The sequence below is a fragment of the Artemia franciscana genome, chromosome 2 (genome assembly GCF_032884065.1).
Source record: "Artemia franciscana chromosome 2, ASM3288406v1, whole genome shotgun sequence".
Lineage (NCBI taxonomy): Eukaryota > Metazoa > Arthropoda > Branchiopoda > Anostraca > Artemiidae > Artemia > Artemia franciscana.
In genome coordinates, this window is record NC_088864.1 from 28,052,133 (window position 1) to 28,065,099 (window position 12,967).

At 35.0% G+C, this 12,967-nt stretch overlaps 2 protein-coding genes across 4 annotated transcripts in view; one reads left to right on the forward strand and one right to left on the reverse strand.

The window, feature by feature from the left end:
- The window catches only part of LOC136039619 (putative ATPase N2B), a 43,597-nt gene extending 33,490 nt beyond the window's left edge, over positions 1–10,107 (reverse strand). Inside the window, exons 1-2 of one of the 2 annotated variants that reach the window (XM_065723513.1) lie at positions 10,006–10,107; positions 2,469–2,981 (exon numbers count right to left, since the gene is read on the reverse strand). In XM_065723513.1, the coding sequence (XP_065579585.1) occupies positions 2,469–2,981; positions 10,006–10,029 (537 nt within the window). In that variant the 5' untranslated portion in view covers positions 10,030–10,107. Of the gene's footprint in view, positions 1–2,468; positions 2,982–8,929; positions 8,959–10,005 lie in introns of those variants that run through there. The other variant, XM_065723516.1, reaches the window with a different exon arrangement.
- LOC136039593 (uncharacterized) overlaps positions 9,040–12,967 on the forward strand; it is a 36,231-nt gene continuing 32,303 nt past the window's right edge. For both annotated transcript variants that reach the window (XM_065723459.1, XM_065723500.1), the window contains exon 1: positions 9,040–9,176. In XM_065723459.1, coding sequence (XP_065579531.1) covers positions 9,061–9,176 — 116 coding nt within the window. In that variant the 5' untranslated portion in view covers positions 9,040–9,060. The remainder of the gene's footprint in view (positions 9,177–12,967) is intronic.

The following is a 12,967-nucleotide window of genomic DNA, read 5'->3' on the forward strand; positions in this document are numbered from 1 at the left end:
TACTCAAAGACTGCAGACATGCATTTGCGTTTTTAACAACATTTTCAACATGCAAGCCGAAAGAACAATCACTTATAAAGTAACTCCCAAAATCTTTATTGAGTCGACAATCGGAAACGGAACATACGGTTGGCTGAATGTGCGCTTCAACGGATTAAAGCGTAAGACCTTTGACTTATTCGTGTTAATGATCAATTTAGAGACATTGCACTCGGCAATAAACGCATCGAAGAAATTGTCACTGAACTCTTTCATAACAATCCCGTTTTCAACTAAGTATTTCAATAGAAAAGAGATATCGTCTATAAACTTGTAATGATCCTCATATTCGACTAGTAGGTAGTTGATCACGGCTATAAATACAATGGCAGCCAACTTTGTGCCCTGCGGAGCTCATCATGTTAAACTTCTCTTCAACTTTCTCCACTTACTCCACTTCTCTTCAACTGAAAGTGAATATTTTGTCCAAATCCTGCACAAATAACCGAATTCTTTCAAAACAGTTTATTTGTCAGTGTAAAGAATCTTAAAAGGCTGGTAGCTATGATTGTACACATACAGTTAAAGCAGGTAATTCAAAAGCTGGAACGTGGTGAATTATTAGCCAAAAACAGCCACACTACAATGTAGCAGAAATCCTCTGTTTATTTTGGGGATTAGCTTAGGGCAAAACTAATATCACAGTTTCATAATGCATGTAACTGCCAGGCTGCCAATCAGTATTGTTCTCCCAGAAAATCTAAAGGTGCTTTTTATGGTTGTGGTATAGTGATCAATGTAGTATCAAAGTATCAAGCATGCATTTGTGTATGTGTTATTTTTATAATATCAATAGCATTGGAGTGCACAACTCTATCCATAAAGTTGAATACTATACTCCACTAGCAGTATTAGAGTAAACATGATATAGTACATTTGATAAAATAGTACATATAAAATTATGGAATATGACATTTATGGCTAGTATATGACTTGCCACTGATTTAGAATAAATTGTTAGTTGTGACTCGGAAAATTACTGATGTTTCTAACTGCAATCTATAGGCTACTAAGTTACATTTGTTACTTTTCTATAGGTTTTACGTATAAAAATGCTTTTTGATCAAAGCAAACGTGGCAAAATACAATTTTTTCTGCTAAAGTGTCGGCAGCTTTTAGAAATCTGCTACTGGCAGCTTTGGAACTTTTTGCACACCAGCTCAGAACGAACAGAAATTATCACGTATAAGAGGAGGGTTGCCCCTTCTGCAATGCCTTGCTCTTTACACTAAGATTTTTTTTAGAGCTTTTAAAAAAGGTCATTATGCTAATTAAATGGCCTATATGTTTCAGGAGCCATTCTTAAATAATTGGAACAAAAAGTCAAACTTTAGAATAAATAGTGAGGTATTGAGGAGGGGGCAACCTCCCTCATGTACATAATAATTTCTGTTCATTTAAAGTTTTAATGTTGCTCCCTACTTTCATTTGAAAAAACTTGTTCTTTTTTAATTTAATAACTATAAATGTCAACAGCAAACGGTACAGATAATGAGTGACCTAGTAAACGTACAAGGAGTGACAAGACGGAGTATAATATAGAAAAATGGCAGGGTCAGAATGGAGAGAGAGTATAAGAGAGTGAAAGTTTATTTGGGGTCTATAGTGTTCTAGTTATGTAGCAGAATAAAAAAAAACACAAATTTAAATGAACACAAACATACTTTTCACATTTTTTAGGGGAGGTAAGCAATTTTTATGTGGGGAGACATGGGCACTAATGGAATCCAAACAAAAAAAGATTAATGAAAGTAAATTTTGTTAGTATAAAATCATGTTACTACTATATGTTACTACTGATCATGGTACTACTATATTTAAGTCTTTAAAATGACTGTAAAACCATTTCATCAGCAAGAATTGATTTTTTAAGGTAATAAACCTAAACCGATAACCTAAGTAAAAGCCCAAGAAAACCAGATAAAAGGGAAAAAATGCAACAAGAAGCAGTAAATACAGATCGACATCATAACTAAATGTTACACAGTCAAAATAACAGCTTGCATTAAAAATATATCTAACATAAATGTTAAAAGGCTGTGAAAACAAACCAAGTAGTACTTTACGGATGAGGAGAAAGCTCAAATTCTTAGAGCAAACATCAGGCTCCTTTTTTATGGTCAGCAAAGGATATTCTTAATTGTTGATCTTCAGCTTTAGTTGAAAACTAGTTTGAGGGGCATCAAGAACTGATTTTAACCTCCAATACTTTTGATAGACCCACCCCGAGTTATAACTAAAAAGGATAAAGTGCATTTTGATCTTTGTAAAAGCACTAAATAAGAACAAAGTTATGTGCTATTTCGGAATTGAAAAACAAAAAATACTTTTCATATTTTTCATGCTTTGTAAAAAAAAAAATCCTGGAGGAAATCCCTGGAAATTGCTTAGGAGGAGCGGGAAGAGATACTGAAACAATAAGTTATTACCTGAAATTCATCTAAGCATATCAACCAAGTTTCTCTTGTGATTTCTTCAGCTACTGGAGGTATAGGATCATATATTTGGGGCTTGGTTGATGAAAAATCTTTTCCAATATCTGTTTTAACCTTGTGAATCCTTTTATGGACGTCTAGCATAAATTTGTGAAAATGAACCCTCGTCTTCTGTTGTGTAGGAACACAATCATGGAACATATCCATCAACATTGTTTTGCCACCACCAACAGCTCCCCAGACATATAATCCTTTTACTATACTTTTCCTCTTTGATAATTTTAACCATTTTGAAAATAACCTTGGACTTGGAGGTTCATAGCTCCTAATAATGTTATGAACATTCGTAAGGGCGTTTGCAACTTTTTGCTGGTATTCATCATGCTCGAGTTGCCCAGCTTTTACTTTTGCTTCAAGAATCTCTGAAGGTGTGTCTGAGGAGTTTGTAAGCTTGACAACAGATCTTGCAATTGCAGATGGATTATAGTATAATTTCAACCAATTCCTCTAAAAGAAAAAGAAAGTCATTGACATAATGGAGTTATAATAAATAATAATAGATCATATATCTATATAAATTCATCATTTATATATATATATATATATATATATATATATATATATATATATATATATATATATATATATATATATATATATATATATATATTACACATTAACTATAGGTTGTAACAAGGACGATAGTGGTGGAAGTCTGGTATCGTCCCACCGTGGGACTAACGTTGTCCCAAGTGATCCTCTTTACAAAAAAATGGAAAACAACCATCTATAAATTCACATATTTGGCTATTCAGACCCCTTTTACATCCTAAAAAATTTACCAATACCTGCTTTCCCAAATATTTTGTTTCTAAAACCAATACCTTAATTATAACGTTAAGAACGAAATTGCACCAAGTTGAAAATACAATTCATCTTTCGTCGCTGTTACGCCTAAAGGTCGTAACTGACATTTTTGGCGAAACTGAGTTAATCTGTACTTTAGACTCCTAGGATATTGTGCTACAAGTTTGCAACCACAGGGAGACGCAACGTCCACTTATTGCCGAAATGGCCAACCCCATCCTGGACATATCTGCAAAACGCTGTTACACCTAAAGGTTGTAAGTCCTCAGTTATGACCTTTAGGTGTATCACTTTCATCAATTATTTGTCAGTTATGCCATTACGAAATCTGGAACTTGGGAAATACAAAATCATAATTCGGAAGGTTACAGGGCTAAGCCTGACCAGACTAAGTATCTGGAGGCAAGAGGCTTCCACATTTTCTAGTTTTTTGAAAGGTTGATCTAAAAAAATGCATTATGCATGAAACCTTCCCCCTAAGAGGACTTACATCTTGCATAATTCAGTCAGGGAAACTTGTAATTCCATATCACTTGAAAATAGTCTTACCCCATGCTTTAAACCATATATCTTGATTGACCAAATGCCTACCCTTTGCTTTAAACCACACACCTTGAATCAGGCTGAATCAGGATTCAAGGTATGTAGTTAAAAGCAAAGGGTTGGCATTTGGTCAATCAAGGTATATGGTTAAAAGCATAGGGTTAGACTGTTCCATATCACTTAAAAATGGTCTAACCCTATGCTGTAAACCTTGATTGACCAAATGCTGACCCTTTGATTTAAATCACATACCTTGAATCAGGCTGAATCAGGATTCAAGGTATGTGGTTAAAAGCAAAGGGTTGACATTTGGTCAATCAAGGTATATGGTTAAAAGCATAGGGCTAGACTGTTCCATATCACTTGAAAATGGTCTAACCCTATGCTGTAAACCATATACCTTGATTGACTAAATGCCAACCCTTTGCTTTAAACCACATACCTTGAATCAGGCTGAATCAGTATTCAAGGTATGTGGTTAAAAGCAAAGGGTTGGCATTTGGTCAATCAAAGTATATGGTTAAAAGCATAACCCTGTGCTGTAAACCATATACCTTGATTGACCAAATGCCAAGCCTTTGCTTTAAACCACATACCTTGAATCAGGCTGAATCAGGAATCAAGGTGTGTGGTTTAAAGCAAAGGGTTGGCATTTGGTCAATCAAGGTATATGGTTTAAAGCATAGGGTTCGAATGTTTTCAAGTGATATGGAATTACAAGTTTCCCTGACTGGCATAATCAGGCCTATCTGCATTTTTTTTTATAATGTTTGTGCTGCAATTTCATGGGAGTCTTGCAGTCTACTTTTGATTTATCTTCTTTCCAGCATTACCTTGTTGAACAACTTTAAAAGAAACAGAACTCTCTTTCAGGCAGCAGAATGCCAAAGAGGACTGCACTTCAGAGGAAGAGCTTTGGAGGCTCATAGAAGATGACAATGACGAAGATTTGTCATCTGATTCAGATGGTGATCCCAAAGACAAGGCTTGGGTGCCAGACAAGGATGGCTCTAGCTTGGACAGTGATGGGGAAACTCCCAATCAGGAAAGTTTTATTGAAGTAGATATTAGCGCTCCTGGTCCGACTGTTCCAGAAGCGACTGCCACAGAACTGGATGTTGTTGATGACCAGGCATCAGTTGAAAGAAGGAACACAGAACAACATCCCAAAAGAAAGAAAGAGACCTATATTGACAGGAAAAATAAACGTAATGCCAGACAAAAATACACAGCAAAGGAAAAACAAAAAGTTGTTCCAGCAAAAGAACTAAAGGAATTTAGTTGCAAATGTAAATTCAAGTACGAAACTATTGATCAAGATGCTCGAAAAGCTATACTCGAAAGCTTCTGGCTGCTAGGCAAGGAGTTAGGCTCCATGAGTCACAGAAACAGTTTTTATTGAAGTGTGTGATGAAGAAGCCAGTTGGTCGGAGAACAACAAGCGCCAGCTGTTCACGGCGGCAAAACTCACTCTGTTACACATTAAAAGTGACTAGTACTTGTAAAAAAGTGTGCAAGAAGTTTTTCTTGGCAGCTCTGGGACTTGGTGAAAAGTTTGTTGCTGGATGTGTCAAGAGCAAAACCAATACTGAAACCGCTGGCAGAGATAGAAGAAACGTGTCAAGTCCAAAGAATCTAGTCTCTAAGAAACTAACGGATGATCAGATAGCTTACACCAGAGATCACATTAGCAGTTTTCCTGCAGTCGAGTCACACTATTGTTGGGCAAATTCTACAAGACTCTATCTAAGCTCTAAACTTAACCAGTCCAAAATGTACACTTATACCTTCTTGAGCAGCTGACGAGTACCTGTGTGTAAAAGTATCAACAGAAATTTTTTTAAATCCTTGAACCTATCTTTCCACACTCCCAAAAAGGATCAATGCTATACATGCACCCAATACTACTTACTTACTGAAGGAGAAAAAGAGAATGAGGCTGAGTCATTTCAGCAGCACCAGTCAAGAGCAAAGCATGCTCACAAAGTTAAAAATACAATAAAAGATGGTATTCTGCACAGTGAGGAAGGACTGGAGAGCACTATGTTGCTAAATATGGAATTTCAAAGAGTCCTTGAAACTCCCAAAGCAGAGACCAGTCCTATCTTTTACAAAAGAAAACTAGCATTTTATAACATGACAATTTTTAACTTGGTAACCAAAGAGGCTCACTGCAACCTTTGGGACCAGACAAAAGGGCAAAGAGGCGCCAATGAAGTTGCTAAGCTGGTGTATAACATTCTGAAAGAGTATACGAGCTACAGGAAATTCTATTTGGTAGTTAAGAAATAAATCATATATTTCTTGAAATAGCTATTCTCAGCAGGAAGGGGACAGCATACACTCATGCATCAAAAGAGCAGCCAAACAATTACCTGTGTTTTCTATAGAAAACTGGAGAACCATCTGCCTAATAGCCAGAACCAACTCTGAGCCATATAATGTTCACATGATCATTGACTACAGTTTTTGGCTGGACTTCAAGCAAACTGCTTACACTATTTTGAGAAACAGAAAATGGGCCTGCGGGGCCGGTGGGGAAAGTCTGCAAGTGGAATGGAATTCGATAAAGTGGCTCAACTACTCGATTGAGCGGCCAACCGAGATCCATTTCAGGTACAACTACAACTCTGACTTTTCAGTCATAAAAGTGAATGAATCGCGATGTAGAATGACACCCAACAAAAACTCCTTGGAGCTTGTCAGTTTGATTCTGTTAGCTGAATAACAAAAGAAAAAACTTGAATCCTGTTGCACTTTATATGTTTGTACACTTCTCACCAGAGTGAAAAGAATAAGTTCAAGTTCCCCTGGGTTCCCACTGATGCAATTTCATGCAAAAACAGCCATTTTTCTGTGATCCAACAAATTTCCACCTCTACTTTTGGCTGCAAGTTTTTGCTTCACAACAGTTTGATGGCTCTGTTGAAACAGTTCTACTGAGCCATTGAAAATTGCATCTGTTATTTTGAATTGAAAGCATTGTAGAACCATAAATTGCAAGTAACTGAGTAACTAAACATGTTTATCATGTTTTTATTTTTTTTTCAAGTTAATATTTTACAAACAATGTAAGGATTCTCTCCTTTCAATACAAAACTTTAATAGGCGAGTCCTGGGGGGATAGTTACAAGGAAATGAGCCAAGAAGATAAGACTTATAGTGTCCATTAGAAATAGTTAGTCTAGACTATTACATGTTAGCCCTTTGAGTATTTCCTGGCTTGTAGTATATATTTAGCCTATTCCTATGCATACACTTTTTAAATATATTACAGTATCTTTGCACTTCAACAGCTGTAGTGAACTGTTTCTGTGTGAACATTTTTGTGATTTTCCTGCATCTGCTATCCATGAGCTGTTGAGCATTTTTTTTAAAATGTACCAGTGAGAACCAAAGGTTTTTTAACAGTAATGTAGGTTTTAAGAGCTGATCAGTAAATAGTAAGATTTTTCATTTTTCTACATAGGTTACAAACAGTTGAAAAGAAACCATGGCCTGATACTAACATTAGTGGCAGCAGTGCTGGTATTGTTGGTGCTAGAACACAAACATTGATAGGAGTGGTTGCCTGTATACAAATGCTTTGTTTATAATATTTTGCTCCATTAATGGTTTCCAATTACTTTTGGTCCAAAATATGATGCTTCAATGATCTGTATTTAGGAGCTAGTTTAATGATAGAGGATTAAAGTGAGGCATTTTTCTAGAATTGTTGTTGGAACCAAGAAGATTTTTCTCATAAAGACAAATCTATTTTCCAATAGAATTTTTCTAAAGGATAGAATTTTTCAAAAGGTTTTTCCAATAAATGCAAATGTTACCTTACATTTTTAAAAAGCCAATACACCATTCAGTAAGACTTATTTTAGATAAACTAATGACACTACATTATTAATAGTAAATTGCTTGTGTTGTAGGTAATACATTTAGGCAGATCACTTTTTGCACAGGTCTTCTTTTTGCATTGTAACCTAATACTGGTTGGGATGACAGATTGGGTTTGTTTTAGAAGATTTTTGGACAATTGAGACAATCTGTACATTCTGTATTTATACCAAAAGTCAAGTTTCAAACTTTGTCTTCTTTTTGTTTTCCCTGTTCAGATTTTATGCTTAAAATTTCTTCTTTTGTATTGCTTTCCTAACAGTTACTGATTCAAACTGAGAATAAAACAGGAGATGATTCATACATGCTTCATTTTCAAATATGATAGAGGTGTCCAAACAGGAATTCAGGTTTGTTTGCAAAATTAAAATTGCCATGCCAATTCTGCTTCATTATTTGAACCTATCAGTTTGTACATAATGTAGTACTATTCATATTGTTTGGGAATTTATTTTTGCAAATACAAATGAAAATAGAATAGTACTTACTTGATGAGCAAAAATTCTGTTTCTTTAATTGGATTGAAATAGATATATAAGTTAAATTCCAAAATTCATACACAATATCTGGTATGTATGCAGAAGTTTATTTCAGGGGAGGGGTGAGTTTCTCAAACCTCAGTAACCAGCTACATTAAATATATAATACAGGGGAAATTGGAAGGATTTTACTTTTGCTAATGGTACAGCAGTATTGTTAGCTTTTAAGACAGCTATGTTTTAAATTTTATTTTATGAAATGAATAAACCATTCAGTTTTTATCCTCATCACAATAAGATTTACATCATACATTAACATTTTGATCTATAAGATTACTTGAGATCTATAAGAACATCAACCCTACAGGACAAATTTTCCAAATTTCAAGGGGGATGTATACCTTTTATCCCCCAAGGTTCACCCCTGAATTGGAGTGGTGCTTTATTAATAGAACAATCTTGAAGTTTTAGAATCAAAAATTCTTGAAAATTGATGAGATCTACTTTGGGAGGACTATGCATTATACAGTAGGTAGAAATTTTTTAATTTTCAAATTAACACAAAGCATGAATCTTGAAAAGTTATACATGTCTTATATTTTACAGGTTCTACATTAATCTAGGTTCTTTTCAACTCAAGGTCAAAAACACCCATTCCTTAATTGAAAAATTTTATACCAGCATAACCAGAATTTAAAATTTAGTTTATAAAAACGAACCCTATTTTTTATAATAGTAGATGGTGTTAATTTCCAGACGGAACTAATGCATTATTGCTATCACAATATGCGAAAGTGATTTAAACCTAAATGAATAAGACAAGCCTAACCATAATCTTCATTCGGCTTTGCACCATATTTCAGTATCAGCTTTCCCTGCAGATCTTCCAAAACTCTCAAAAGTATAAACTAACTAATGGATTGCAGTAGGTTTAACAAGCATTATTAAAGCCCTATTTTCATTTTGGCTATATGAATAAGCCAAGCCTAACCACAATCTTCATTCAGGTTTGCACCATATTTAACTATCACTTTTCCCTGCAGATCTTCAAAGTGTCTCGAATGTATAAACTCATTCCTGGATTGAAGTAGGCTTAAGCGGAATTATTAAAGCTCTGTCTTCATTCTGGCTAAATGAATAAGACAAGCTTAACCACAATCTTCTTTCAGGCTTTGCACCATATTTAAGTACCACCTTTCCCTGCATATCTTCCAAGTCTCTCAAAAGTATATACTGACTCCTGAATCGTAGTAGGTTTAAACAGCATTATTAAAGCCCTGTCTTCATTGTGTCTTTTTCAGTCGATAACGGCCCATAATGGCCTACTTCGCCCTATTTGCCTACCGAGCCTTATAACTTGTCTCCGTTATGCTGTCAAGGGCAAATATTTCATAGTTCTAAGCGTTTAAGATAGTTTAATATCTGATTCTGATTTGGCTTGTGGTTTCACTCGTTTAAATTTTGTTAATTTTCTTCCAATTTGATGTTGGGTAATGTTTTAGCATAATGCTTGAGAAAATAGGCTGTAAATCCCAAAACAATTGAATAAGATCACAATTATTGTGATAGGTAGCCTAATTAGGTAGGCTATTATAGCCTACCTAATTAGGCTGTGTAATCCCCAAAGCTACTAGCTGATTGATTGAAGTTTTTTTTCCATTTGAGCTAAATATGTTATATGCATATATACATATATAGATACTACATACATAGATATATTATATGGGTATAATAGTGAAAAGTCCTTTTGTTACCCAAAGGGAGATATTTAAACTCATATTTGAGTTTATTTTCCTTTAATGTTGGTAGAAAGGATAAACATTTCCAAATATTGGGGAATGTGGATGCAGCCCATGCATGATTATAACAATTTAGGAGTTCCTGTTTATAAGAATGGGTGAGGTTCTTTGTCTCCATCCAGATGTTCAAGATAAAAGCCAAAATAGAAAATCTGCCCTTCGAAAATTTCTTCAGGAAAACAGCCATAAACTGAACCAGAGGCCACTCAGAAAAGGTATACAAGCAAAATCCTTATATCGCTCCAAACTGCGATTTAAGGTAATTTAAGATTTAAGAAGCCAGAAAACGTGCCCATGCAAACTTTTTCTCAGCGCGAGTAGTCGACACATGGAAAAACCTGTCTGTACATGCCATCCAAACACCAAAAACATCCAAAAACACCAAGCACATTAATAGCTTCGGAAACAGAGTTGACAAGTCCTGGGAGAAACACAACAACAAATTCAACGCATTTGCTGAGTGGTCAACATAACTTAAAGATCAACCAACTATAAACCCATCAAGCAAACAGAGGGCATCGAACAGGCAGGTCAACTGCCAGATGGTGCTGAACAACTTTAAGTACGTCTATGTAGAGTATATGTTATCATAGCTGCTAGTAGCCTTAGCCCTAATATGGTATATTGCATTATTCAGTTCATGAATTGAGAATGGACAGGTTATATATTCTGATCCTGGGTGAGGCTGGTATAACAGATTTATTAAGATTGGGATGGTGATGCGGTTATTATTTGATGTTAGCTTGTTTGAGAAAAGAGTTGTAAATAACTTTGCCTTCTCCGTATTATTATCATAATGGTTATGATTATATAGTAGCTCTTACTGGAGTGGGTTGGAAAATGTTTTTTTCCCCACAGATGCGGCTTATAAGTTTATGTATAATCGGCTCCCGTGTTTCTCTGGAAAGAAAATTTGCAAAATCATTCCAGTAATTATATTGAGCATTTATTTTAGTCCTCTTGAGGCTAGGCTCTACTTGTAATTTACTTAAGTATGTAGCAGGAGAGGTCTTTTTTTAGGTATGTTCTCCTAGCTGCCTTTTTTGTTCTCTTGTTCTTTTGATATTCATTTGTCCACCATGCTTTAAGAGTGTGTTTAGAGACTGTTTTCCTGGGGTGTTGTCTTGGAGATAGCGTGATTAGCTGTATTTATTAGTATGGATCCCAAAACTCCAGCATGTGTGTCAGCTGTTAGAAGTGAAATATATGATTCCTGGGTGACACTTATAATTCAATCATTAAGCTTATTTTTGAACATAGTCCAATTTGCTTTAGTGTTAATATATTTGGGGGTATGTGAAAGAGTTTTAGCTGGCTCATTTAATGACAAAACTATGGCAAAGTGGTATGTGCAAAGGTTATCAATTTTCTTTATATAAATTTTATTCAAAATATTTATTGAGACAACTTGTAGGTCAATTGTGGAAAATTTACCACTTTTGGGGTTAAAATATGTATTTAAATTTGAATGGGTAGCAACTGTTAATTCAGTATTATTTGATACCAAACTATCAATAAACTTACCAGCTTTATTTGCTGGCTTATCCCCCCACAGGAGGCTGTGGGCATTAAAATCTCTACAAATAATTATGTTTTTTAGCATATTAGAATTGCTTATTTAACTGGAGAAATCCCTGGAATCTTGTAGTTTGGCTGTTAGGTTTAAATAAGCTTATTATGTAAGTTTTGGTATTTTTCAGCCAAACGTTGATTCAATTGTATCAACATCATTTAAAAACTCTGGAAATTTAATGCTACAAAATTTTATACTATTATTTATTATTAAAGCTACACCACCTCCTTTTCTCTCTGATGACCTATCCTTCCTCAGGATAGTATATCCTTGAGACTTTATTTGTTGTTTTTTTTATCAAATAGGTTTCCTGAAGGCAAGCAATATCAATGTAACTATTATTTGTAAAAGATATTAGTTCATTTAACTTACTTTCTGAAAGTGATTTTACATTCCACTGAAGTATTGTGATGTGCTGCTTTATTACTGTAGTTTTTTTATGACTGTGTGTCAATAATTAGCTTTACTAGGAGTAAAGCAAGATCCTTTTTTGCTTGCATAAGCATGTGATTGGGTAGGTAGATGTTTTTCAATTCATTTACGATTTTTGCTTTCTGTGGCTGCTGTAGATTCAGACTTAACTGCATTATTGTTTAGTATAAAGAGGCATATATTAGGTGGTAGCTTGTTTATATTTTCACCCAGCTTTTCATGAGCTAGGGCATTAATTCCTGGTAATGCTTCTGATTCATTTCTGCATGGGAGAGGTGGCCAGACTAACCTCTTATTATTGGATGTGGGGGCTAGTTGGCTCAGCCTTGATGATTTCTCTCCAATAGGAATGTGAGCTGGGGCATTTTGAGGAACGAGTCTTGTGGGGGGTGCTTGTTGCTTTGGGTTGGTTGGGTTTTCTATGAATGAAAGTATCGGGTGGTTCCATAAAGGGTGTGGTTTGGTGTGATTGGTCTGCATTGACTTCCATAGATGTAAATGGGTAGGATATAGCTTTCTCCGTTGCTATTTGGAGTGTTAGTGCTCTTCTTTTATATACAGGGCATAGTATTTTATTAGTAGAATCGTGGGGGCCTCTGCATTTTATGCATGTAGGCTGATAATTTTTACATATTGCCATTTCTTTGGGATGGGTACTGTTTAGGATGGGTACAAAAGAAAATATCAAACAGTTCGTGGTAACAAACTGTAGTAAGGAGCGATCCGGCTCAATAGTAGCCAAAACTCTAAAAAATTGAATTTTGATATCAATAGCTACATCAAAAGAATCGCATTTTAATGCTGATTTTAAATATATAAGTTTCGACCAGAAATTAAATAAAAACTTAAAGCAAACACATATTGAACAGGTACTAAAATTAATGAATAAATAAATCTTAAAACAAGCAAAAC